General features: G+C 40.8%; 1 protein-coding gene across 3 annotated transcripts in view; it reads right to left on the reverse strand.

Annotated features, from left to right (window-relative positions):
* The window catches only part of SEZ6 (seizure related 6 homolog), a 955,479-nt gene that overhangs the window by 117,096 nt on the left and 810,667 nt on the right, over positions 1-27,716 (reverse strand). For all 3 annotated transcript variants that reach the window (XM_073616801.1, XM_073616802.1, XM_073616803.1), the window contains 2 exons: positions 25,365-25,561; positions 14,397-14,591 (listed from right to left, as the gene is read on the reverse strand). In XM_073616801.1, the coding sequence (XP_073472902.1) occupies positions 14,397-14,591; positions 25,365-25,561 (392 nt within the window). The remainder of the gene's footprint in view (positions 1-14,396; positions 14,592-25,364; positions 25,562-27,716) is intronic.

Below are 27,716 nucleotides of genomic sequence, written 5' to 3' on the forward strand. Positions count from 1 at the left end.
GATGGGGGACTTAGGTGATTTTAAATATAAAGCATGGGTTAGCGGTCTGGGAGGGAGGAGGCTTTAAAGTGGAGTTCCACCCACATTTCTCACTCCTCGCCATGCAGTACTAATGTGCATCCTTAAAATGAATTGGCAATTTTTTTTTTCTGTTCACTTACCTGATTTATGCCTATATCTAATTTCACTTCCATCTCTAGAGGCCATGGCGCCATACGTCATTTGCGCTTTTGCATTGGCTCCTGGGAGATCTTGGTTAGCTTGGCGTGGCACTGCTATTGTATCATTTAACATTGACGTCTATGGAAATTCTTGGTCAGCTTGGCATGGCATGACTCCAGTAACATTTAACATTGGCGTCTATGGAAAATCTTGGTCAGCTTGGCATGGCGCTGCTCCTGTAACATTTAACATTGGCGTCTATAGAAAATCTTGGTCAGCTTGGCATGGCTGTGCCATGCCAAGCTGACCAAGATTGCACTGCACTGTACATGCGCGAGATCGGCAGGTGCATGCTGGTAGCTAGCATGCACGGAATTCAGGAAGAAGGACACTGTGGCTTCAGATGCCCACACTTAAGATGGCTGTGCTGTGCAGGAACTTCACAAAGTGAGAAAATGATGCTGCACAAATAAAAAACTGGGCATAGTTTACAGCATACCTTTGTTACATTTCACGAGGCATGAGTATTCTAGGTGTATTTTTATCTTAAAAGTCATATTTCGTCCGGAACTCCGCTTTACATAAGGAGGTACAAATATATACAACATGTACAAAACTAGTATGTATTCCCCTTAAATACAATTTAATGATTTTTGAACAAATGCATAACTAGACTAGAGTGTGTTCTTTATATTTTCCTAGATTTCTGCTTTAAATGTGAACGCCATTATCTGCCCTGTGGCCCCTTGGATGTTATCCCAGTCTCCAAGGTACACTGCCTGCCTATTGCCCTTTCCAGTGTTATTGCTTCGCTCTCCTCTGTTCTTCATATAAAACAAATATCTAGACTGTGAAAAAAAATAACAGTTTATTGTAATATATTCGCAGTGCCACTTAGATGCATGATTGCCAAATATAATGTACAAAAAGCCAAATCTTTTCAAATGTAGCTCAGACATCCTAATAAATAAAAAATGTTTCAAATGAAACAAAGATTGGTATCTATGCATTAATGTTACATTTCTGGAGGTACATGTACAGAATAATAATTGACTGAAAACTAACCATTCCGACAACCCTGCTAAGATGATCCAATGACAAGAGAGTGATAATACTGAGAAACTGAAGAGAGATGAAAGCAAAACACATAGGAACTTCACAGTGATGAAAGGGTACAAGCAGGTGAATTGAAGGGAAGGAAATCTACATTGAAGGTAATTAAGCCCTCTTTTAACTTCAACAGATACACTGATTTGGATCAATCAGCATCTCTAGATTTTTGTAAATAAGCATGTGCAGGGGTCTGTTGCTCAGCACGCACAAGAAAATTCACACAATATGGTGCTGATTTGACTACAGCATAATGACAAGGTGACAATACCTGGCAGATCCTAGAGATTGTGTACTATACATTATAAGCAGGTGAGAGGGTGCGCAGTACTACAAAGGCTAGACTACAGACTGAGCTTAAGATGCCTTTAAAGGTACACCTCTTAATAATAAGTACCTGAAATAATACCTAAGTGTAATGCTGCCTTGCACTAGTAGAACTTGTACATTTTTCAGTTTATGAACATTTGTTGGATTTTCCAATCATTAGTTTGGAAAAATCAACATTAGTCAAAACCAAATTAAAGTTCATCAAAGGACCCGAATCATGGGAAAATCCGAAGGACCAGGATGGAAAGGTGTTCTCGGATGAATTTCTAACAGTGTATGTTGTTTTAATTCAGATAATGACTCTCATTCTAAAATCAAATGTTAAAACCAAATAAAAATTTAAAATACTTTTGGATGACATTTGTCATACTTGATAAATCTTACTAATTTTTGTCCTTGCATTCTTGTAATTTTAAGTAGGTTACCGCCTTGCTTGCCATATCACTATGGCTTCTGGTATTCTTTTCTGAAAGACCTTGAATCTAAGCCTTTGAAAATGCAGGCCATTGTGTTCCCTGGCTCTGAGCACTGCTCTCTGTGGTTCTTTGACTGGGAGGTGGCACAGCAAAGAATTGTGTGATAAAAAAATTGTTGTTCTGTTCAGAACTAACTGTTGCCCAAATGTTCTCTTTGCGGTATCTAAGGATTTTAGATTTATGTTATGCATTGCTGGAAATTTTGCTCAACAAATGGACATTATGGGGTTGATTTACTAAAGCGACTTGTTGGCGAACGCACCTTTGATCTTTTAAGCTGCCAAAGGCACAAGTCTTTCCAAAACATTGAGAAAAAAAAACAGAAAGTGGGTTTTAGTGCTGAATTGTATATACTGTATTACCAAAAGTATTGGGATGCCTGCCTTTACATGCACATCGGGTTGAGATCAGGACTCTGTACAGGCCAATCAAGTTCCTCCACCCCAAACTCGCTCATCCATGTCTTTATGGACCTTCCTTTTATGCACTGGTGCACAGTCAGTCATGTTGGAACAGGAAGGGACCATCCCCAAACTGTTCCCACAAAGTTGGGAGCATGAAATTGTCCAAAATGATTTGGTATGCTGACCCCTTAAGAGCTCCCTTCACATGGAACTAAGGGGCCAAGCCCAACCCCTGAAAAACAACCCCACACCATAATCCCCCCTCCACCAAATGATTTGAACCAGTGCACAAAGCAAGGTCCATAAAGACATGGATGAGCTAATTTGGGGTGGAGTAACTTGACTGGCCTGCACAGAGTCCTGATCTTAACCCGATAGAACACCTTTGGGATGAATTAGAGCGGAGACTGCTAGCCAGGCCTTCTCTCCAACATTCGTGCCTGATCTCACAAATGCGCTCTTGGAAGAATGGTGAAACCTTTTCATAGACGCACTCCTAAACCTTGTGGACAGCCATCCCAGAGAAGTCGAAGCTGTTATAGCTGCAAAGGGTGGGCCAACTCAATATTGAACCCTACAGACTAATGCCCTGTACACACGATAGGATTTTCCGATGGAAAATGTGTGATAGGACCTTGTTGTCAGAAATTCTGACCGTGTGTAGGCTCCACCACACATTTTCCATAGGAATTTCGGACACACAAAGTTTGAGAGCTTGCTATCAAATTTTCCGACAACAAAATCCGTTGTCGGAAATTTCCGATTGTGTGTACACAAATCCGACGCACAAAGTGCCACGCATGCTCAGAATAAATTAAGAAACGAAAACTATTGGCTACTGCCCCGTTTATAGTCCCGACGTACGTGTTTTACGTCACCGCGTTCAGAACAATCGGATTTTACGACAACTTTGTGTGACCGTGTGTATGCAAAACAAGTTTAAGCCAACATCCGTCGGAAAAAATCCTAGGATTTTGTTGTCGGAATGTCCGATCAATGTCCGACCGTGTGTACGGGGCATAAGACTGGGATGCCATTAAAGTTCATGTGCGTATAAAGGCAGGCATCCCAAAACTTTTGGTAATATTATATATATCTATATATATAGATATATAGATATATCTATATATATAGATATATCTATATATCTATATCTATATATATAGATATAGATATATATAAATATAAAGTCTAAACTTTCAATTGAAGAGAAATAAAGTATCTAACTACAATTGTTAAAAAAAGAGAAGACACTGGAGTTGATTTTCTAAAACTGGGAGTGCAAAATCTGTTGCAGTTCTGCATGGTAGCCAATCAGCTTCTAACTTCAGCTTGTTCAATTAAGCTTTTTGATGATTGGCCATCATGCACCGCTGCACCAGATTTTGCACTCTCTAGTTTTAGTAAATCAACCCCACTGTTCATGTAAAATAAAATAAAGAATATACAGCACTGGGCAGAAAAAAAGGTGAACTTCAAAACCAGTACATGCAATTCTATAGAAAAGCCATTTTAGACTGTCAAAAGTAATTCAATTTCCCATCTCACTACTAAAGTTGAATTTCAGGCAAACAGCTAAACAATATCTGCTAAAAGAGTTGTAAATGTATTCCAACATCCTTATAATCTTTCTATCTTACTATTCCTAAATCTTAGAAACTCCTGCTAAATATCAAAATTAAATCTGTGGCCTTTCTTTTGTCCACTGTAGTTAGACAATATAGTTTGATCAATGGTCATTGACGAACCACAACCTGATCTTCAGACAATAAAGCATCACCAAACTGATTAAGTCATCACTCTGCTCATTTGGCGCTCTCTTCTTGTCAGCAATCTCCCAGGTTTAGATTTACAGCAATGGCTTTCACTGATAGCCTTCCCACCTCCAGTCCTATGCAGGTTGTATAGAGTATAGGCTCGTACACACAGTCAGAAAATCTGAAGATAAATTTCGTCCGATGAACGATCTGCTGATTTTCTGATCGCTAGTATGCTGCTTTTGACAGCCGATTACGATTTTTCGGCAGACAAAAACTGGATGTGCAGGCTTGAAAATTTTTGTCTGATGTGACCACAATGTCCGATTTTCTTTTTTTTAGTAAAGTTTTCTGACGAAAAAAAAATCTGAAGAGCAAGATTGGGCATGCTCAGAAATGAAAGAACACATACAAAACAATTCAACACATTACATCACTTCTGACGTTGAATTCTGTTGTCAGAAAACGTTCTGATGGTGAGTACCGTCTTCACTTTCGATTTGAGACTAACATCAAACAAAAAACTGACAAAAATTTGTCAAATAATCTGACCGTGTGTACAAGGCTTATCAGAGGAAAAGCAAATACCATTGCAATACGCTTTTATTAAATGTAAAGGCATGCCAAAAGGCTATGATGTGTTCATGTGTGTAATGATGCATTGGCATGTGTCTCGATGCACGGCCTAACTCATATGTTCACGTGTTTTGAAATGTATCAATTGATTTGAATGGAAAACACATCAAGCAAAGATGCAAAAGGTATGAATCCAGCCCTCCACTAGTTGAATTAAGAACATTTATGTTGTTTCAAGAAATGCATAACTGGATTACATGGTGGTCTTGTATATCTGCCTGGAGTTTCACTTTAAAGTGATAAAACACTGCTGAAGCTTTAACATTTATACAGTAGCACAAAATTAACATTTGAACAAAGCAACAACATGTCATAACAAAATTCTTTTGTTTTAAATGCAATCTACAATACTTTTGTTATGCCAGATTTTGTCGCCAAGGACACCCCCAACCTCGTCTCCATAGTTACCAAATGCTTTGAAATGGTTTTTAGTGATGTCATTTGTGTGGAGGCGCTAATTATCAATCTCTTCCACCTATCTTTTCTCTTTTGTTCTTTTTACAAACTAATTATGATGTTGTCATTAGCCAAAGAGTTGGAACTGACAATAATTATCTAATAAGATAATGAATTTCACAAAGGCCCATTAAAAAGAAACGGAAAAATATAAATATATATATATTTATTTGCTCACAGGCGAATGCAGACTAGTTCACAAAAACTGAACAGAGATTTTTGAGGAAGATAATTGTATGAATTTCTACATTTTTATATAGATGAGCTGGTTGTAAAATATGCACATTTATATTCCAAATTTAGTTTTAAACCTTAAAACAGTGATTAAAAATGATTCTATCTTGCTGATTTAAAGTTAAAATACAGAAGTTGTTTTTAGCACAAGGGGAATTTTTATATACATTGCAAAATGATGAGAGAAACAGGCCAAAAACAAGCAAAAAGTAAAATGGATGATCGGTAAAGCCGGCCATGGAGGAATCAAAATGCAAATTTCGATCCATCTATGGGCAGGCTGGTTGGAAAGAAAACCCTGTAGTTGGAAAGAAAATTGCTTAATGTATGGCCAGCCTAAAGCCTAGTACTCAGAAGGAGATTATCTGACGATTGATCGTTTTTTTTTTTGGATGATAATTTTCATATCAAAAAGGAATAGGTTACTAAAGTACGAAAATTCTCATATGACAGAATAAAAATTCGGAAGTGATGTCATGTGTTGTAGTGTGTTTGTATTGTATTTTCAGACAAAAACTGTACTGATTAAACGAAAATCATAAGATCTGATTATGTACGAGAAAACTTTTCGTGTTTGTCCCTTTGGAAAATTTCGGACGACAGCTGTGTACTAACGACCATATTATCATCGCTTAGAAAGCTGTATTTTTTACAGAATACATACAGAATACGGTATACTTTATTAATCCCAAGGGAAATTGGCAAATTGTTACGACACAGACTCACGTAACAAAGACAACACAAGATCACAACAATAGACTGAACAAGATGCAAAAACACAAGAAAATTACCAATCAACAACAGCCATTAACACCAAATAACAAAACGATATTCTGATGGCGTGTACGGGGCCTAAGTCTTTAATGCGTGGTTCCTAGCCAGGAGCATCCATATGCCTTGGAGGTATGGGAACCAAATGATAGGGATAGGGGACTGAATAACTGAAAATAAAAAAAAGTTGAAAAGGATTCTCTGCATTACAGTACTGAGCCTGAAATAAAAATGGAGAAATCAACATAAAGAGGTGGTTGATTTATTAAAGGCAAAAATGTTTTTTAATGAATGAGGTTAAGCTCTTCTGACTTTCATCGTCCAATCATGTGCAAGCAAAAACTGCCTTTTTTCTTCACTTTCCTTGCACGTGATTGGGTATTCTTTGCAAAATGAAACATCACCTCATTCACTAAGCTCTGGAAAAAATTCCCTTGGGAAATGCAACTTCTCTTGCAAAGTGAACAGCCTATTTGCCCTTAGTGATCCAACCCAAATGTGGCAGATGACTTCAAATAATACTTCGAATAATACTGTCAGTAAGTAGGCCTCAATTTTCTTGCTTTGATTGCACAAAAAAAAACTCCATCAAAATCTCACTAGTCGTAGCTAGCTTGTGTATTTAAGTTTTTTATATAAATATGATAAAATCATTTTTACTTTATTTCAGCTATTCCATTTCTAGTCATCCATTTGTGAAGAAAATCCAAAATCCTGTCATCTTTAAAAGTCATACTGCTACCTAACAGGATTGGTATTGATGATTTTGACAACCTGGTGAAAGGGGTATGGGGGCAGATTGTGCAATACATTGGTGGTAGGTTCTAGGTAAAAGGTTAGGAACCCCTGATTTCCAAACATTAGAAAATCTAGATACACTTTTGGGTTGGATCTCCACCTCCATTTTTGTAGTAGCGGAGACAAAGCTAATCATTATTATCTGCCCAATGCTCATGCCCACTACCCTAAAAGTGTACACACACACACATACGTTTTTTGCCCATGATTTACTTAATAAGCTAATAAAGGTGAAATCTTCTTCTCTCCTATTGGCCATTGGTGCATGGGTATACGCACCCCCGTTTTCAGTTTTATAGTGCATTTGAAAATCTTTGGATGATCAAGCTGTTGATCGTCAAATGAGAACATTGATATGTCTGTAGGGATTTCTTGATTTATAAATCTGAATGGGGCAAAAAGTGGTTATCTAAGATGAAATTTCCTGGCTGATCATCACCGCTTGTCACAATCTGGCACCTAAAGTCTTTTCCTCCATTCTCCATAGGCACAAACATGACAAATGTATCCAATGAGGACTTTGATTTTTGGATTTTCCACATAGCAGTTGAGCATAGGATTTTTTGGTTGACGGCCCTGGTGTGTCTATAGTGTGCCCGCAAGTAACATTAATTAATTATATCAAAACTATCTGCTGCATAACCACCATTTTATATAGAGCCCATATGGAGTGCATGCTGGATATCTCAAATTTCAGCAGGGAAATCTAATGGTACAAGAGGTCTGTTGGCAATTGATGTATTGCGTCTGAAGCCAACGATAACAGCCTTGTCTCATGTTTGGCATTGACCACCTTTACAATAGAGGGAGAAGAAGTTGAAGTGTATCTAAAGCCAAAACATTTTGTTTTAGTTTTGAATAAAGTAAAGGAAGGTTTACATCCCTATCAATTTTTTCCACTGTCTGTGTCCAATTGGAGAGTATTTACTATTACTTCTCCGAAGTACCATCAGAAAAGTTAAGTACTCTGTATAATATATAATACTACATAGCATGTAATAATGTTTATTTTTCAAGGCACAAGGGAATTAATCTCTTATGCCGTGTACACACGGCTGGACTTTTTGACCAAACTTGTCAGATGGAACAAATCCGTCGGACAATTCGACCGTGTGTGGGCTTCATTGGACCTGCAGCAGAGCTTTTCTGTCGAAAATGTGATGGACTTTAGATTTAGAATGTACCTGGTCGAAAAATCAGTTAGTCTGTATGCTAGTCCGACGGACGAAAACCGATGTTAGGGCAGCTATTGGCTACTGGCTATGAACTTCCTTATTCTAGTCCGGTCGTACGTCATCACGGTCGAATCCGTCGGACTTTGGTGTGATTGTGTGTAGACAAGTCCGATTTGACGGAAGTCCATCGAAAAGTCAGTCGAAAGTCCGTCAAAGTCCAACGTGATTCAGTCCATCGAAAGTCCGGTCGTGTGTACACAGCATTAGACTATTGTCTCAGAACAAGTGTCCCTTTTGGAAATGATCCCCTCTATTGCTGTTACAATGATAAATCAAAATGTTAGATTTTTGCCTTACTTTTAGTCCCATTGATAATGGTGGAGGGAGATCTCCACAGCAGTGACACAGATAGCAATAAAAGCCAGACAGAATTCTAATCCATCTCTTAGCTATTCAAAAAATTGGCTTTAGATACACATTAAAGTGGAACTTTAGGTTCCAAAATTAAATTTGCGAACATGCAGGATTTTTAATGCAGAAGATACATGCTTTGTCTCTTCTGCATTAAAGCTAATTACCTGGCTGTCCTCAGCTATGACTAAGCATCTATCTATGATGTGAAACGCGTTAGCTGCTTTTCCCTGTCTTCTATGCACAAGATTTGACTGTTTTTGGATTTTAATCATTTAAATAAAGATGCCTTTAGCGGTGTGCGGCCGTTCAAGATTTTTTCCTTTCTTCCAAATTTGAGCAGAGCCAGCACCTGCAGGATCGTAATAGGGCGGGTGTCTCTAACAGGTCTGGAGCTTTTTGAGCTGCAATTTTTCTTTCTTCCCCGGCTGTCCTCCCCTGTACAGTAAGCTGTGCACATGCAGCTCACTTCAAAGATTTGGCAATGCCGAAACTAACAGAACTCTTGTGCATGTGTGGGAGTGACGTCATTTCTGCCTGGCCAATGACAGCCTGAAGATGTCAGCGGCCAGAGGTGAGTTTCGAGGATGGTGATTCGCGGGATTCAAGGTAAGTAAAGTTCTGCTTTAAGAACCATGTCATACATCACACTGCAGACAGGAATCCTGGCCCACCTGAATGATGGTGTTGTTTTTGTAAGCTCTACCTGCACAATGTAGTAGTGTATTCCTGTGAGATTTGGGAGCCTTAGTTATCTGAGGCAGCAGTAGGGAGAGTAAGCCTCGTACACACTGCTAGTCTTTTTTTTTTGTTCAACCCAGTGGGTTAAAAGAAAAAAACCTGACGGCTCAGGTCAGAGCCGCTGTACTAACAATCCGATGCTAGTACAGCGATCTACCCTGCTGTGCTATTGTATTCTGACAGGGGGACTGCCCCTCAACCAGAACACTCCGGTCAGCACTCTTATGTCTGAGAGCGCCGATCAGGAGCCGGTCAGCAAACCTTTTTCAGTCATGACCCTTTGACAGAAGCCAGCTGGCTTTGGTCTAACCGACTGCCATACACATGGGCCGAATGTTGGTTTCTGATGCCGCCCAACATTCGCCCTGTGTGTACTAGGCTTTAGTAACATCATTGGTGCCTAGGTAAGCAGGCTGGATGCCAAGTTTAGAAAACATATTTTTAATTAGGTTTTACTAATGAGTTTTTATGTTTGTTTACACATAATGATTTTAGATTACGGGTTGGAGGTTAACAGTTACGTTTTTAGTCTTGTCTATGTAAGAGGTCCCCTTTAAAGTTAGGAGAACACAAAAGATAATGTGACATTTTTTAACTTACAACGCAGAAGGTAAATAATGTAAAACTACAACACAGGATGGATAATTGAATCTACTAAAATAGTGTTATGATCTTCATCTAACCTCCATAAGTGGTTTGATAATAAAAAAACTGTTGTAATTTTAGCTCCACCAGACCAGAGACCAACAGCACTTTGATGCAATTTTCTGCTACAGAAATGAATCAGTAAGCCAGAGCTGTTGAGTGGGGAGGAGTAAGGAGTATAGCAGAGGGTTAGGTGGGTGGAAAGCATATTTTCACTTAGATGAGACCAATTAAAGCTCTCAGGCAGTCTAATTAGCCGGTAGATTTCTCTTTCATCCTAACTTCATTCAGGCCTTTTTCATCTACAGATGTGTTCATTAAAGATGATTTTAACTCTTCCTACCGTTCCTCGATTGTCATATAAAGTAAATTATTTCACAGCAAAGAATGTAAGCTCGACCTTCCATTTGTCCTGGTGGATACAGAGCACTGGAAGCCATTATATCTTCTGAAATGGTGTATAATCTTACATTGGCTGCCACTTTCCTGTAGTAGGTGGCTCCCTATTAGTAATCATGTTAAACTGGATTTAAATCAAAATATGTTTTCAATCAGTATCAATTCATAGCTGTATAATTGTCTGAGTCAGGTGCTGTGACAGGAGGAAATGAATCACACTGACTAAGATATCAATCCGTCAGTCTTTCGCACTTTCACTGCATGCCTAAACAGATCTGCAAAAAGCTTTAGATGAAGAGTGCATATACCAAGTTCCAAGTAGCACATTGAATGTTCATAAATGAAGTGAACCTGTGTTTACTTTAAATACCAAATCATATGCAAAGAAAAAAAAAAAATATTAGAATATTGGAGTGCAGTCTCAACCCATTTAGTAACTAAATCTGGCCATACACTGATCAAAATTCAGCAGGGACTGGCCTGAATTTCAGTCAGTTTGTGGCCATCTATGCCTGACAGAAGTCAATTGTTTGATCGACTTCTATTGAAGGGACATGTTAGAAAACATATCAATCAGTGGTTGCAGCCATTCAGCTGCAGCTGTTGATCACTGTAATCTGACAGCTGTGGGAGTCGCTGTCAGAATATAATATCCCAGTGGGGGGGGATTCCTCCATCCAAATAATTTGTGTGGATGGAGGAATCTGATAGTTGTTTTTTTTTTCCGTTCAGCTTAAGGCTTTGTTTCCACTAGTGCGACTTGCCATGCGACTTGGGGCTGCAAAGTAGCACGACAAGTTGTACCTCATGATTTTCAATGAGTACTGTTCATATCTGTGCGACTTCAAGTCGCAGCGACTTCAAAGTAGTCCCTGCACTACTTTGGTCCCACTTTGGTGCGACTTGAGGTCTATAAACCTCAAGAATACACAGGCATTGCTTCAAGTCGCATTAAATTTGCAGCAAAATCATGCAACGTTCAGGTCACAATATAGGAAACTTAGGGGTTGATTTACTAAAACTAGAAAGTGCAAACTCTGGTGCAGCTGTGCATGGTAGCCAATCAGCTTCTAAATTCAGCTTGTTCAATTAGGCTTTGACCAAAAAACCTGGACGCTGATTCGTTCCTATGCAGAGCTACACCAGATTTTGCACTCTCCAGTTTTAGTAAATCAGCCCCTTGGCCTTAGCCTCTTTGAAAGTAGCGCAACAGAGTAAAAGGAGAAAGACTAGTCAGATAAAAAATCCAACATGATGTCCATATCAAATTAAATATCTCCAACTCTCATCGTCCTCGCTCATAGGAGTGGCCAGGGGGCGGTAAAACCAGTGGTTGAGCCAGGGTTTTGCCTCCACAAAACTGCTTACCTGAGCAGTGACATCCAGCCTCTCATAGCTGTACATATGCTACAGCTGTGAATCTGTGCTTAGTGGCAAAAAGTAAACAGCATGTTGCATTCAGCAAGTGTTTACGCTACCGGATGAGACCAAGGCAAGTCCATGGGACTGCACAGTAACCATTTTGCAACCGCCCCAAAACTACATGCAATGCATGAGATTGCAGCACTGTAGTGCAGCATTTGCAGGGTTAAATCAGACAGTGAGGACCCTGCATAATACCTCCTCACTACCTGTCCAATGCTCTTTCAAAAGTGATCCGAACCATGCATTTTAACAAGTCCTTAAACATAACTTTTGGCCAACCAGATCATATTTCTTGTTATAAGGGAAGATGCTAGGAAGCAATGTTAATGCACAGTGAATTTAAGACTTGCATCTTCTGCCCTGGCATTACAACTAATTTGCAGCCATTGTAATAATATTATATTTTTTATTCCTGATGCACAGGTATGCTACGCCTATTGCTTGTGGATTCTAAGGATTTAGACTTGAAATTGCTTGCAGTTTCTCACATTGACAGCTCATGTACGATAGCAGGGAAATGTCTGCGGACACTGTTTAATGAAGCTCCTGTGAGTGAGGACAGTTCAGTCACCTACAGAACCCCCTGAATTATTTACAGCAACATTACATTAATATAAAATGTACAGGGCATTGCTGAGTCCCTCTTCAAGAACAGTACCTAGATCACCATTGAGCACATAGATAATTTGGCAATACCTATGGCTGGCCATACATTTTACAATTTTCTGAAATTGAGCTGAAATTGCAACCCATAAAAGTGACATTTATGCAAGGATTACATTTCACCTCTAACTACAAATAGCTTCAATAAAACATACATTATTGTTATATATTTAATCACCATGTATCTGCCTAACTCACAAGGAGAGCACCAAGCACCATCAGGGATATACCTTCATATCTATACCTATAACATAAGGACCTCTCATCAGGACACCACTTCACAATAAGCTCTCAACTCAAATACAATGTGGAGAGAGGAAGATACCCCCAATATGTGTTAAAACGGGACCAGTTATAATGTGACGTCATCACGTTTCCACATATGATATTATAAATAAGGGCACAAACAGCAGAATTGCACCATTTTGCCATGTGGTTCGCCTCACATTTATTGCACTCCCGACAAAGCATCTTATTATGATACGAAACATGTTGGGTTTTTGGATGATTTGTGCACATTTTTTATAGCACTTTATAATATTATCAGGGAGAGCGATGGTACATGTCAAGAGAAATTATAATAATGGCTCTATGGTTTGTGGTGAGAGGAAGTGATTTATTATCGACAGTTTAGCTGTTTAACTGTTACCAGCCTGGGAAATAGAAGCTGTGGGGTGTCGGGTTTTAGGGAGTTCAGACAAGTCCTTCAAGCGGAGTTCCGCTTACAAAAAAAAAAATTAAAAGTCAGCTGCTACAAACACTGACTTTTAATAATCGGACACATATCTGTCCCAGGGTCCAGCGATGCGGGGAATGAAGCCCCGCTCCTCAGCCCCTCTTCTCTGCGGCACCGGCATTGTAACTGTGGGCGCCCGGCTCTGGCTTCTCAGCCGGGCACGCACTACGCATGCGCGAGCCGTGCGGCACGCTGTGACTGGCCAGGCAATCATCTGGGACCTGTGACGTGTCCCAGATGATTGCTGAGAGGGAGGGGGGAGAGGTTAACTTGCTTCCCGGCGCCGTGGTGCGCCGGGAGGAAGTGGGAGCTGGAACACTCTAAAATGAGGGTTTCCGCCCCCCCCCCCAAAAATGACATGCCAAATGTGACATGTCAGGGGGTCACCTTCCCTTAAAGCGGAAGTTCCATTTTTGTGTGGAACTCCGCTTTCAGTAGTCACTTAATCTATTAGCAATCTTAGTCCAGCCTGTAATTAGTAGAAGGCAATCACAATAGTGATTACATTAACCCTCAGTTATACATCCTATGTGTGTAGAGCCCCCCTCCTCAAGAAGACAATGTACAGTCATTCCAGTGAACATCTAAATGATTCAGAGAAGGATTGGGAGAAAGTGCTGTGATCAGATGAGACCAGATGAGACGGAATGTGTCATCAATCCAAAGCGTGATCCGCGACTATAACTCCTGTGCGCATACTAGGGTGTGACATCTTCGCAGCTCGGCCTTTCAAACAGCTAGAGCTCTTGAACCTGGAAGAAAGACCGAGTGAAGATGGAAGTCCTAACAGCAGTGATAGCGCACTACTGGAAGTATCCGTTATACATTTAACTCTTTCATAATGTGCTAGTATGTGGTGCATACTAGCGCATTATACCATTAACAAGAGGACCGGAATTTTTTTCTTATTTAAGGACTTAATTACCAATTTAACACAATTCACATGCATTATGTACCACAACAGCCTGTATAAATGTAAACTGGCCCTTAGTAATAACCTGCTGGCCCATGAATACATACTGATCGTGTGTTCAGGCAGTAATCTATTTATCAGTGTTACCTCTTACCCCTTTCACACGAGGGCAGATCTCCACTCCACGTGAGGTCCCATTGACACATGAGAAGCTCTGCTCCCACAACCTCATATCCTGGATAGCACTGGTAGGTCACGACTGTGCCATGGACAAGCTCAGACTGAGATGTCGTTTTCCAGCCATTAGGAATTTCTGGTAATTCAGGACAGGTATCGTTTCTTGGTACCTCTAGGAAGAAAACATAATTAAGCATTCTTATTTTTATGTTGTTTTGTATTTAGCCCTTAAAGTGGATGTAAACCCTCTCCTATACCCAGTGAATTGAATAGCCTCAGATGACACACAGAGATAAAACAGATCCTTCTACATAAGTTTTACATGTGTATCTGCTGTCTTTCTCATTCTACGATCTTTAGAAAGTGTAGATCATGTTAGAAATCTTGTTTCCTCATTCAGCAGTTGGTGTAGACTGGGTTTACACTGTGTGAGAGCTGATTGGAGGAAAGGCACACACCCCCACTTCACATAGGCAGAAGAACGAAGGAACATGCAGAGCTGTAGTCTGAATAGACAAGCTCTCTGCTTATCTACCTCGAAGTTCCCTCCCCAACACACATTTTCAGCTGCTGTTATCTCATGTGTTGGAGAGCTCTGCTGATAACAGAGGAACGGAACAGCTGAAAAAAATGCACTTAGAACTTTGGAGAGAGATAAGTAAACACTACAGATATATATGCTTAGGCAAATTTCATGAATGGGGTTTACAACCACTTTAACCACTTAAGGACCGCCTAACGCCGATTTACGTCGGCAAGGCGGCACGGGCAGGCAAAATCACGTACATGTACGTGATTTGCCTCTCGCGGGTGGGGGGTCCGATCGGACCCCCCCCCGGTGCCCGAAGCGGTCCCGTTCTGTTCCCCGGCGATCCGAGATGAGGGGGAGGCCATCCGTTCGTGGCCCCCCCCTCGCGATCGCCGCCGGCCAATGGGAACACTCCTTTGCTGCTGTATGCTAAACAGCAGCAAAGGAAATGATGTCATCTCCCCTCGGCTCGGTAGTTTCCGTTCCAGCGCCGAGGGGAGAAGACATCAATGTGAGTGCACAACACACACACACACAGTAGAACATGCCAGGCATACAAAACACCCCGATCCCCCCCCGATCGCCCCCCGATCCCCCCCCAATCACCCCCCCCCCCTGTCACAAACTGACACCAGCAGGTTTTTTTTTTTTTTTTTTTTTTTTTTTTTTTTCTGATTACTGCATAGTGTCAGTTTGTGACAGTTACAGTGTTGGGACAGTGAGTATTACCCCCCTTTAGGTCTAGGGTACCCCCCTAACCCCCCCTAATAAAGTTTTAACCCCTTGATCACCCCCTGTCACCAGTGTTGCTAAGCGATCATTTTTCTGATCGCTGTATTAGTGTCGCTGGTGATGCTAGTTAGTGAGGTAAATATTTAGGTTCGCCGTCAGCGTTTTATAGTGACAGGGACCCCCATATACTATCTAATAAATGTTTTAACCCCTTGATTGCCCCCTAGTTAACCCTTTCACCACTGATCACCGTATAACCGTTACGGGTGACGCAGGTTAGTTCGTTTATTTTTTATAGTGTCAGGGCACCCGCCGTTTATTACCGAATAAAGGTTTAGCCCCCTGATCGCCCGGTGGTGATATGCGTCGCCCCAGGCAGCGTCAGATTAGCGCCAGTACCGCTAACACCCACGCACGCAGCATGCGCCTCCCTTAGTGGTATAGTATCTGATCGGATCAATATCTGATCTGATCAGATCTATACTAGCGTCCCCAGCAGTTTAGGGTTCCCAAAAACACAGTGTTAGCGGGATCAGCCCAGATACCCGCTAGCACCTGCGTTTTGCCCCTCCGCCCAGCCCACCCAAGTGCAGTATCGATCGATCACTGTCACTTACAAAACACTAAACGCATAACTGCAGCGTTCGCAGAGTCAGGCCTGATCCCTGCGATCGCTAACAGTTTTTTTGGTAGCATTTTGGTGAACTGGCAAGCAAGCACCAGGCAGCGTCAGGTTAGCGCCAGTACCGCTAACACCCACGCACGCACCGTACACCTCCCTTAGTGGTATAGTATCTGATCGGATCAATATCTGATCCGATCAGATCTATACTAGCGTCCCCAGCAGTTTAGGGTTCCCAAAAACGCAGTGTTAGCGGGATCAGCCCAGATACCTGCTAGCACCTGCGTTGTGCCCCTCCGCCCGGCCCAGCCCAGCCCACCCAAGTGCAGTATCGATCGATCACTGACACTTACAAGGCACTAAACGCATAACTGCAGCGTTCGCAGAGTCAGGCCTGATCCCTGCGATCGCTAACAGTTTTTTTGGTAGCATTTTGGTGAACTAGCAAGCACCGGCCCCAGGCAGCGTCAGGTTAGCGCCAGTACCACTAACACCCACGCACGCAGCATACGCCTCCTTTAGTGGTATAGTATCTGAACGGATCAATATCTGATCCGATCAGATCAGATCTATACTAGCGTCCCCAGCAGTTTAGGGTTCCCAAAAACGCAGTGTTAGCGGGATCAACCCAGATACCTGCTAGCACCTGCGTTTTGCCCCTCCGCCCGGCCCAGTCCAGCCCACCCAAGTGCAGTATCGATCGATCACTGTCACTTACAAAACACTAAACGCATAACTGCAGCGTTCGCAGAGTCAGGCCTGATCCCTGCGATCGCTAACAGTTTTTTTGGAAGCTTTTTATTGAACTGGCAAGCACCAGCGGCCTAGTACACCCCGGTCGTAGTCAAACCAGCACTGCAGTAACACTTGGTGGCGTGGTGAGTCCCATAAGTGCAGTTCAAGCTGGTGAGGTGGCAAGCACAAGTAGTGTCCCGCTGCCACCAAAAAGACAAACACAGGCCCGTCGTGCCCATAGTGCCCTTCCTGCTGCATTCGCCAATCCTAATTGGGAACCCACCACTTCTGCAGCGCCCGTACTTCCCCCATTCACATCCCCCAACGAAATGCAGTCGGCTGCATGAGAGGCATTTTTATGTGCTCCCGAGTACCCCTACCCAACGAACCCCCCCCAAAAAGATGTTGTGTCTGCAGCAAACGCGGATATAGGCGTGACACCCGCTATTATTGTCCCTCCTGTCCTGACAATCCTGGTCTTTGCATTGGTGAATGTTTTGAACGCTACCATACACTAGTTGAGTATTAGCGTAGGGTACAGCATTGCACAGACTAGGCACACTTTCACAGGGTCTCCCAAGATGCCATCGCATTTTGAGAGACCCGAACCTGGAACCGGTTACAGTTATAAAAGTTAGTTACAAAAAAAGTGTAAAAAAAAAAAAAATATATATAAAATAAAAAAAAATAGTTGTTGTTTTATTGTTCTCTCTCTCTATTCTCTCTCTCTATTGTTCTGCTCTTTTTTTACTGTATTCTATTCTGCAGTGTTTTATTGTTATTGTTATTGTTATTATGTTTTATCATGTTTGTTTTTCAGGTATGTAATTATTTATACTTTATTGTTTACTGTGCTTTATTGTTAACCATTTTTTTGTCTTCAGGTACGCCATTCACAACTTTGAGTGGTTATACCAGAATGATGCCTGCAGGTTTAGGTATCATCTTGGTATCATTCTTTTCAGCCAGCGGTCGGCTTTCATGTAAAAGCAATCCTAGCGGCTAATTAGCCTCTAGACTGCCTTTACAAGCCGTGGGAGGGAATGCCCCCCCCCCCCACCGTCTTCCGTGTTTTTCTCTGGCTCTCCTGTCTCAACAGGGAACCTGAGAATGCAGCCGGTGATTCAGCCAGCTGACCATAGAGCTGATCAGAGACAAGAGTGGCTCCAAACATCTCTATGGCCTAAGAAACCGGAAGCTACGAGCATTTTATGACTTAGATTTCGCCGGATGTAAATAGCGCCATTGGGAAATTGGGGAAGCATTTTATCACACCGATCTTGGTGTGGTCAGATGCTTTGAGGGCAGAGGAGAGATCTAGGGTCTAATAGACCCCAATTTTTTCAAAAAAGAGTACCTGTCACTACCTATTGCTATCATAGGGGATATTTACATTCCCCGAGATAACAATAAAAATGATTTAAAAAAAAAAAAAATGAAAGGAACAGTTTAAAAATAAGATAAAAAAGCAAAAAAATAATAAAGAAAAAAAAAAAAAAAAAAAAAAGCACCCCTGTCGCCCCCTGCTCTTGCGCTAAGGCGAACGCAAGCGGCGGTCTGTCGTCAAACGTAAACAGCAATTGCACCATGCATGTGAGGTATCGCCGCGAAGGTCAGATCGAGGGCAGTAATTTTTGCAGTAGACCTCCTCTGTAGATCTAAAGTGGTAACCTGTAAAGGCTTTTAAAGGCTTTTAAAAATGTATTTATTTTGTTGCCACTGCACGTTTGTGCGCAATTGTAAAGCATGTCATGTTTGGTATCCATGTACTCGGTCTAAGATCATCTTTTTTATTTCATCAAACATTTGGGCAATATAGTGTGTTTTAGTGCATTAAAATTTAAAAAAGTGTGTTTTTTCCCCAAAAAATGCGTTTGAAAAATCGCTGCGCAAATACTGTGTGAAAAAAAAAAATGAAACACCCACCATTTTAATCTGTAGGGCATTTGCTTTAAAAAAATATATAATGTTTGGGGGTTCAAAGTAATTTTCTTGCAAAAAAAAAAAAACTTTTTCATGTAAAAAATAAGTGTCAGAAAGGGCTTTGTCTTCAAGTGGTTAGAAGAGTGGGTGATGTGTGACATAAGCTTCTAAATGTTGTGCATAAAATGCCAGGACAGTTCAAAACCCCCCCAAATGACCCCATTTTGGAAAGTAGACATCCCAAGCTATTTGCTGAGAGGCATGTCGAGTCCATGGAATATTTTATATTGCGACACAAGTTGCGGGAAAGAGACAAATTTTTTTTTTTTTTTTTTTTTTTTTGCACAAAGTTGTCACTAAATGATATATTGCTCAAACATGCCATGGGAATATGTGAAATTACACCCCAAAATACATTCTGCTGCTTCTCCTGAGTACGGGGATACCATATGTGTGAGACTTTTTGGGAGCCTAGCCGTGTACGGGACCCCGAAAACCAAGCACCGCCTTCAGGCTTTCTAAGGGGCGTGAATTTTTGATTTCACTCTTCACTGCCTATCACAGTTTCGGAGGCCATGGAATGCCCAGGTGGCACAAAACCCCCCCAAATGACCCCATTTTGGAAAGTAGACACCCCAAGCTATTTGTTGAGAGGTATAGTGAGTATTTTGCAGACCTCACTTTTTGTCACAAAGTTTTGAAATTTGAAAAAAGAAAAAAAAAAAAAGTTTTTTCTTGTCTTTCTTCATTTTCAAAAACAAATGAGAGCTGCAAAATACTCACCATGCCTCTCAGCAAATAGCTTGGGGTGTCTACTTTCCAAAATGGGGTCATTTGGGGGGGTTTTGTGCCACCTGGGCATTCCATGGCCTCCGAAACGGTGTTAGGCAGTGAAGAGTAAAATCAAAAATTCACGCCCTTAAAAACGCTGAAGGCGGTGATTGGTTTTCGGGGCCCCGTACGCGGCTAGGCTCCCAAAAAGTCCCACACATGTGGTATCCCTATACTCAGGAGAAGCAGCTAAATGTATTTTGGGGTGCAATTCCACATAGGCCCATGGCCTGTGTGAGCAATATATCATTTAGTGACAACTTTGTGCAAAAAAAAAAAAAAAAAAAAAAAAAGTGTCACTTTCCCGCAACTTGTGTCAAAATATAAAATATTCCATGGACTCAATATGCCTCTCAGCAAATAGCTTGGGGTGTCTACTTTCCAAAATGGGGTCATTTGGGGGGGGGTTGTGCCACCTGGGCATTCCATGGCCTCCGAAACTGTGATAGGCAGTGAAGAGTGAAATCAAAAAGTTACACCCTTAGAAATCCTGAAGGCGGTGATTGGTTTTCGGGGTCCCATACGCGGCTAGGCTCCCAAAAAGTCCCACACATGTGGTATCCCCGTACTCAGGAGAAGTAGCTGAATATATTTTGGGGTGCAATTCCACATAGGCCCATGGCCTGTGTGAGCAATATATCATTTAGTGACAACTTTTTGTAAATATTTTTTTTTTTTTTTTTTTTTGTCATTATTCAATCACTTGGGACAAAAAAAATAAATATTCAATGGGTTCAACATGCCTATCAGCAATTTCCTTGGGGTGTCTACTTTCCAAAATGGGGTCATTTGGGGGGGTTTTGTACTGCCCTGCCATTTTAGCACCTCAAGAAATGACATAGGCAGTCATAAACTAAAAGCTGTGTAAATTCCAGAAAATGTACCCTAGTTTGTAGACGCTATAACTTTTGCGCAAACCAATAAATATACGCTTATTGACATTTTTTTTACCAAAGACATGTGGCCGAATACATTTTGGCCTAAATGTATGACTAAAATTGAGTTTATTGGATTTTTTTTATAACAAAAAGTAGAAAATATCATTTTTTTTCAAAATTTTCGGTCTTTTTCCGTTTATAGCGCAAAAAATAAAAACTGCAGAAGTGATCAAATACCATCAAAAGAAAGCTCTATTTGTGGGAAGAAAAGGACGCAAATTTCGTTTGGGTACAGCATTGCATAACCGCGCAATTAGCAGTTAAAGCGACGCAGTGCCAAATTGGAAAAAGACCTCTGGTCCTTAGGCAGCATAATGGTCCGGGGCTCAAGTGGTTAAAATAAAAATAGGCTAAAAATAGCATGCAATTTTGAAAACGAAACAAAAAGACGTTATAAACTTCAAATGGTTAAAATGTGTTTGAGTATAACTAATCCAATATCATTCAATCTATTAAACCATTAAAAACGGTAAAAGTAGATGCAAATCCTAACTGAATGACATTTAAAGCAGTGTGTATAAAAAACTGACCAAAAAAATATATTGTTTTTGCCCTATTTTTTTTCCTGTGCGTCAATTCATTGCTGATCTCCTGTATGCTTTCCTGTCTACGTGCACTAGCTCCAGAAGTGGCTGCATGGCATTTCCCAGGGGAGGTGACAACGATGAAACATGCTTGTACAATGTGCATAGCTTGGAGTCTCTATTGCGGGAGAGTGCGACAGAGCAACAATTCAAGGGCACAATTGGAAGACATTGACAGAGCACCGTCACCCTAAAAAAGGAAGATCCTGCACAAGGACCTTCATGACAGGTTCACCAGGTGTTATTTTAATGATTTAAAAAAAAAAGAAATAATGGTATTTTTTTTTATCTTTAAGATATACATGTGAAAGAGTTCAGCTTATTCTTAACAGTCTTATCAATATGTGCTTATGTTTTAAAAGCCTTATCTGTATGCATAGCGTGTATTTACATAAATACACAGGCTACCATGATTGTACCTTGGTGTCCCTCGTATTTCATTGCAAGTCTCCCAAACAGAGTTTGTTTGTCTGAAATCAATAGACTTTCTGCAGTCTTTTCTGACAAGAAACAACCATAATTCTTCACTGGCCTGGGCCCATGTCATCTGCTGCTGGGAACCAGTGTTATTACTCATGGTAAGAAAGAAATACATTTTAAATCAAAATAATAATTTCCTTTTGATAGGCTAATTTTAGGGGGGTTGGGTCACTAGAAACACATTACAACATTTTCACAAGATGGTAACATTAATGTGTTTTAGGAGATTATCAGGAGAGAGAATATATATAAAAATCCTGTTCTGCAGTCCTATAGAAGAAATCTACCATCAGCAATTTGTGTGCCTCCTTTGGCATACAATGGCTGTTCACAAAGAGCATGCAGCAAAAATACAGAAACATTAGATAACTCTGTACAGGCAAGAGTGGATTTTTATACACGTTTGTGAACTTTACATGTAGCTTCTTTACACAAAACCTATAAAATCATTTTTGTTTTGTGATGTAGTGACAGGAAAGTGGAGCAGAGGGCTCAATATTTTTTTTGTGCTATAGGCTGATTTCACATGGGCTGTCAGATTCGGTCCACCTGTCTGTTTTTCAGGTGGATCTGATCGGACCATCCATAGTTCTCTATGGAGCAGCGGATGTCAGGGGACATGTGTCTGCTGACACCCGTCAGCATCTGATCCAATCCTGTCCACCAAAAACAGCGGATGACAGTCAGATGGAAACGGACAGGCGGTCCATTTCCATCTGACAGACCCATAGAGAACAGTGGGGCTGTGCCCGTGTCTGCTGCAAAGCGGAGTAGACATGGACCTGTCATCTGCCTGCTCAGCGGGGAGATCCTATGGACTACAGACAAAGCCTTTGTAAAACCAGTCTAACTATGCTTTGTACATAGGATTCCCATAAGTCTTTTGTCTTTGAAACTATCATTGCTAATTTCTTTGCACAAATGTCAAACAAGATAAGCCCATTTTATTCCTGGCCTGGCTATAGCCATGAATATTTGATCTGAAGGTTTCAATTTAGTGTAACTTTCTTATATTCAAAGTTTGCAAAATTTAAAGTGCTTCTATGCCAAAACTTTTTTTCTCCTTCTTAACAGCGGCCCCTGTGTTAAACCTCTGCCAGGTTGGTGATCCTCAGCTGCTGCAGGTATCTGACATTTCCCAATCTGAGGAATACCACGCACTGTGGTTTCCATGCCAGTTCTTTTGGGACATACAAGCCGGCAGTGGCTCATTCTGTGGGAGAGCAAGTGTTTAAAAACTCTTATGCCGCGTACACACGACCGGACTTTACGGCATACTTTGCCCGGCGGACTTTTCGACTGACTTTCCGAATGAATGGACATGCCTACACACGATCAACCAGTCCGACGTACTGATGACGTACGATCGGACTAAAACAAGGAAGTTCATAGCCGGTAGCCAATAGCTGCCCTAGCCTCGGTTTTTGTCCGTCGGACTAGCATACAGACGAGCGGACTTTTCGACCGGACTCGAGTCCGTCGGATAGATTTGAAACATGTTTCAAATCTAAATCCGTCAAACTTTTGATAAAACAAAGTCCGCTGGAGCCCACACACGTTCGAATTGTCCGACGAAATCCGGTACGCCGGACCAAGTATGCCATAAAGTCCAATCGTGTGTACGCGGCATTAGGCTTAATGTACACGGGACTTTTTACAACCTCCCCTGAATGATTTGACTTGACAGATAGTTACTGATGTTTAAAAACGTCCATTTTGCCACATTTACATGCCACGTTTAGTGCACATTTAGCTGCGTTTGCGTTTAGAAGTTTCTTTTTTAATAGTCAAAAATTAAAAACTAAACGCGAATTACCGCTGTTACCAAGCTGTTACAGGTGTTTGGCGTTTCAGATGACTCTGAACATCCATCCTGAACGCATTTTTTTTTGCTTTCCAAGAAATGCTTCTAAAGTCAACTGCCTAGAAACTACTATAAAGGACCCTGTGTACATGTACTGATAAGATAACATAGAGGAGAGTTCAGGCGCAGCTGAAAAAAGCACAACTGCTCCTAAACTTCCGTTTAGCAGCAGCAGTGTACATGAAGCCTTAAGCCACCTACACACGATCAGATTTTCCGACGGGAAATGTGTGATGACAGGCTGTCGGAGGAAAATCCGACCGTTTGTATGCTCCATCGGACAATTGTTGTCGGATTTTCCGTGGACAAATGTTGGATAGCAGGTTTTAAAATTTTCTGCAGACAAATGTCTGTTGTTGGATTTTCCGAGTATGTGTACACAAGTCTGTCTGACAAAAGTCCAAAGTACAAACACGCATGCTTGGAAGCAAGGACGAGCCAGAACTGGTCGGTCTTGTAAACTAGCGTTCGTAATGGAGAATTAACATTCTTGACGTGGCAAATTATGAAATTTCGAAATGCAGCGCACATTCTCTTCTTCTTTAATGGGATAACAATGAAGCTGCCTTGCTGGTGATACTGATGGAGTTATTGCAAACTCATTTTCTAAGGCTTTTTTTTTCTAGTTATATCAAGAATAATATTATTTTGCTTTTTTTTTTTATTTGGGCAAGTTACCACAGCACCATTATCCTGTATTTTTTAAGATCAAAGATACAACTATATTGGTATCCCTTGTTAATTTTACATTGTATTTTTTTAAAATGTAACTGCCTACTCCCAAACTGTCATTTGAAGTAAAACACATAGACAAGTATTATTCTACACAATTGTTTTATTGTGCATTAAAAAAAGAAAACAAATAAAATTAGACATGCTATCTGCCAATAGAACTTAACCAAAAAGTGCATTTTATGCATCCAAAAATATAGAAAATATACCAAATCAAATTATTATTATTCAACCAAAAAATAAAATAAAAGCCTCATGCATGTGTCCTGCTTCTTAATATAGGGGGTCAACAATGCCAAGAGTTGGTGAAAGCAGGGGTCCATCATCTGGAGATAATTCCGAAAACCATCTGGATTATTCTCCCGGAGCTCCCGCAGCAAAGGCATATGATATAATTGGTCACAATTAATAAAGCAACCAATTTTTGGTCCAAGAACTCCTCCTCATCCTGTTCCTGGACTGGACTTTGGTCAAAGCAATAACTCCAAGGCCAATAATAAATAGCACGTTATCGCCTCCGATTCTGCAACATGTCTGGTTGACGAACGGCCATTCAGAAACTAACTGAAAAGCACGAAATGAATAGCGCGAAATGAAAAGCGTGAATCAACACTCACCAAACTTCTACTAACACGAAATTAGCATAAGGAGCCGAAAGGGTGGCACTAAAGAGCTGAAAAACCACGTAGTACGTCACTACGTTCATGTTTGTTGGCCGACAATTCCTTGCCGTTTGTATGCAAGACAAAATTCAGGCACACGCCTTTGTACAAAAGTCCAAGGTTTTGTCTGCAGAAACTCTGATCGTGTGTACGAGGCTTTAGTGTTGCATACCTGCAGTAGCCAGGGATCAGCAATGCAGCAGAATTTTAACACACAGGCTGCCAGAAAGGTAAATTACACAATATCTGCCTTTAGTTTTGTGTCAACCCCATAGCAACATGGTTGCTTAAATAAGTATACACATTAACTTACCAAAAAAGTTAATAATGAAACCCTGTTGGTAGCCAAAAACATTGCTCCCTGGGTCAGTCTGAAACTGGACAATAACATCTGCCATAGATGTATAGATTTTGAAACGATTGTGTGTCCCTGTGTACCGACCTAGGACACGGGCTGTCAAATCATCGCCATCAAAAAAAGTGAGAATATCACTCTTGCCAATATTTAGCCTAAAGAGGAAATGAGAAAAATAAAGATTAGGCATATAGAGAAGAAATGCAACACACCTGACAGAAAAATGCGACAAAACAGACCAAACAATCTGCAGAAATCATTCAAAAATTAAGATTATATGATACCCACATGTCATCTATACATCTAACTATTGCTTATTACTTCTGATTTTGTTTTTTACAGGGTACAGGTACCAGATCTAGCATAAGACTGGAGCTGTTACTCAGAGTGACTGATATTTGCATTGTCACCATTTATTTCCACCAGGGTTAAATATTTACTTGGATCGAAGAAGCAACAACATTACCTGCATTGGGATTGATTCAATTCCACCAGGGTTCTATAAGCATTGCCATTCGTCCTGTTTATGCAAATTTCCACTTGGTGCTTTGGTTTTTAAAGCCTATGTTTCTGTCAATTATTTACATTTCCCAGTAGGCCAGTATGTTTGAGATCGGCATGGGAGTTACCAGCTATTTTCATTCCTGTGACAGTGTTGTTCATAGGAAATAGGGGATTTGTGTTTTTCCTAATAAGTTGACTAAGGTTGAGTCCGAGCCCACCTGTTTTAGCATAGAATACAACACACCTGCCCACATCTGTGCACATGACCTGATTTTCTTTATGAATTAAAACAAAAGTAGTTATGAACTGGTATTACAATGTTCAATAAATAGAGTTCTCATGACCAACTTTAGTAATCACTGGTCTTATTGTATTGACTGAGGCTGAGTAGCCCATGTGAACTCTCACTGGCCTAAAGACTTATCCAAACACAGCAGTCCTTTGGGAATCTGTCATATTTATGAAATGGTCAGTCAATATGTAACATGGCCATAGAGGTGATCCATGTAGAAAAGGGGGTTCAAACAACAGCTACTACATAAGAGAGGCAAAGAAAGCTAACTAAGGCAGGCCATACATGGTTAGAATCTCAGCCGGTTCAGCAGGAACCAGCTGAGATTCAAACCGTGAATGGGCATTCTGAATGTACCAAGTTGATTGATCAACTTGGGTACAACCAGCATGCTGGGTTTTACCTGCGATTATGGCTAGCAGCTAATATAGTTGCTAGCCATAATCGCTGCCTTCTCCCAGTGGGGGTGGCTTCCTCCCCTTCTCTTTTTAGGCCTCATGGGAGAATTACTGATGCCCGATATGAATGCCAATAGAACTGGTTGACACAACCCCAAGTTCTGTATGCTTTACTGATGTTTCTAAACTTCAAAGAATTCTGCACCCTCAATCCCAGCCATTGTCAGCCCCTTGTAGTTGCCAATATTATCTTTACATGGTAATGTTTATGGCATGAATTTAATATCTGGAGTCCTCACACTTGAGTTTATCAAATTATAAAAACTGTTTCCTGAAAAGTCTCTTCTCAAAAGCAGATATGATATCCCAATAACTTTGTAGACCAGGTGTTACCTTTAATTACAACTTCCAACAATGACAGGTACACTTGTTGAATTCTCTTCACAGAGAGACCAACAGGTGTACTCTGGCTCCATCTTCATAATACCTCTCATCTCTCAGATATCCCAAGTGTAAGGGAAGGGAAAAGGTCTTCTCCCTTTGACAGCAGAACATCTCCTCCAACCAACAACCAATGTCCTTTTTTCTAGATTAGAGGACCAATCACAAAACAGGGTCTCAATTACACACTATGATGGAAGGAAAGGGGGCAAAATGCATTACACATTTTAAAATGAATTAAATCCAAAAATAATGTTGGGATTTAAGCTTTTTATTGAAGCTGATGTCTAATAACCACTTAGTTCTCTTACAAACAAGCCATTTTGTTAATTTTATTTTCTGAGGCTTTGATAACATAATGCTTTCGAAGAAACAACAAAAACATTCTGAAGACGTGTTTATTTTTTGCACTGAAGACATGCTGCCAAAATCTTTGCTTTGTGATTTTTACAAGTAGCAGAGCAAAAACATATGACATTGGAATTACTACACAGAAAATAGGATAAATGTAATTAACTCTACTTTGCCGTTACCTCCCTAGTTCTTACACTTCTGGCTTGTGTAAAAAGCCGTTATCTAGTAAGTGAAAATTGGCACGCCACATCGAGCACGTCACTAGCTGTGGATCTGAGCTTTCTGTACAAGCTGTGATATGGTGGTGGGTACATTGGTTTC

Source organism: Aquarana catesbeiana, linkage group LG02 (assembly GCF_042186555.1).
Source record: "Aquarana catesbeiana isolate 2022-GZ linkage group LG02, ASM4218655v1, whole genome shotgun sequence".
NCBI lineage: Eukaryota > Metazoa > Chordata > Amphibia > Anura > Ranidae > Aquarana > Aquarana catesbeiana.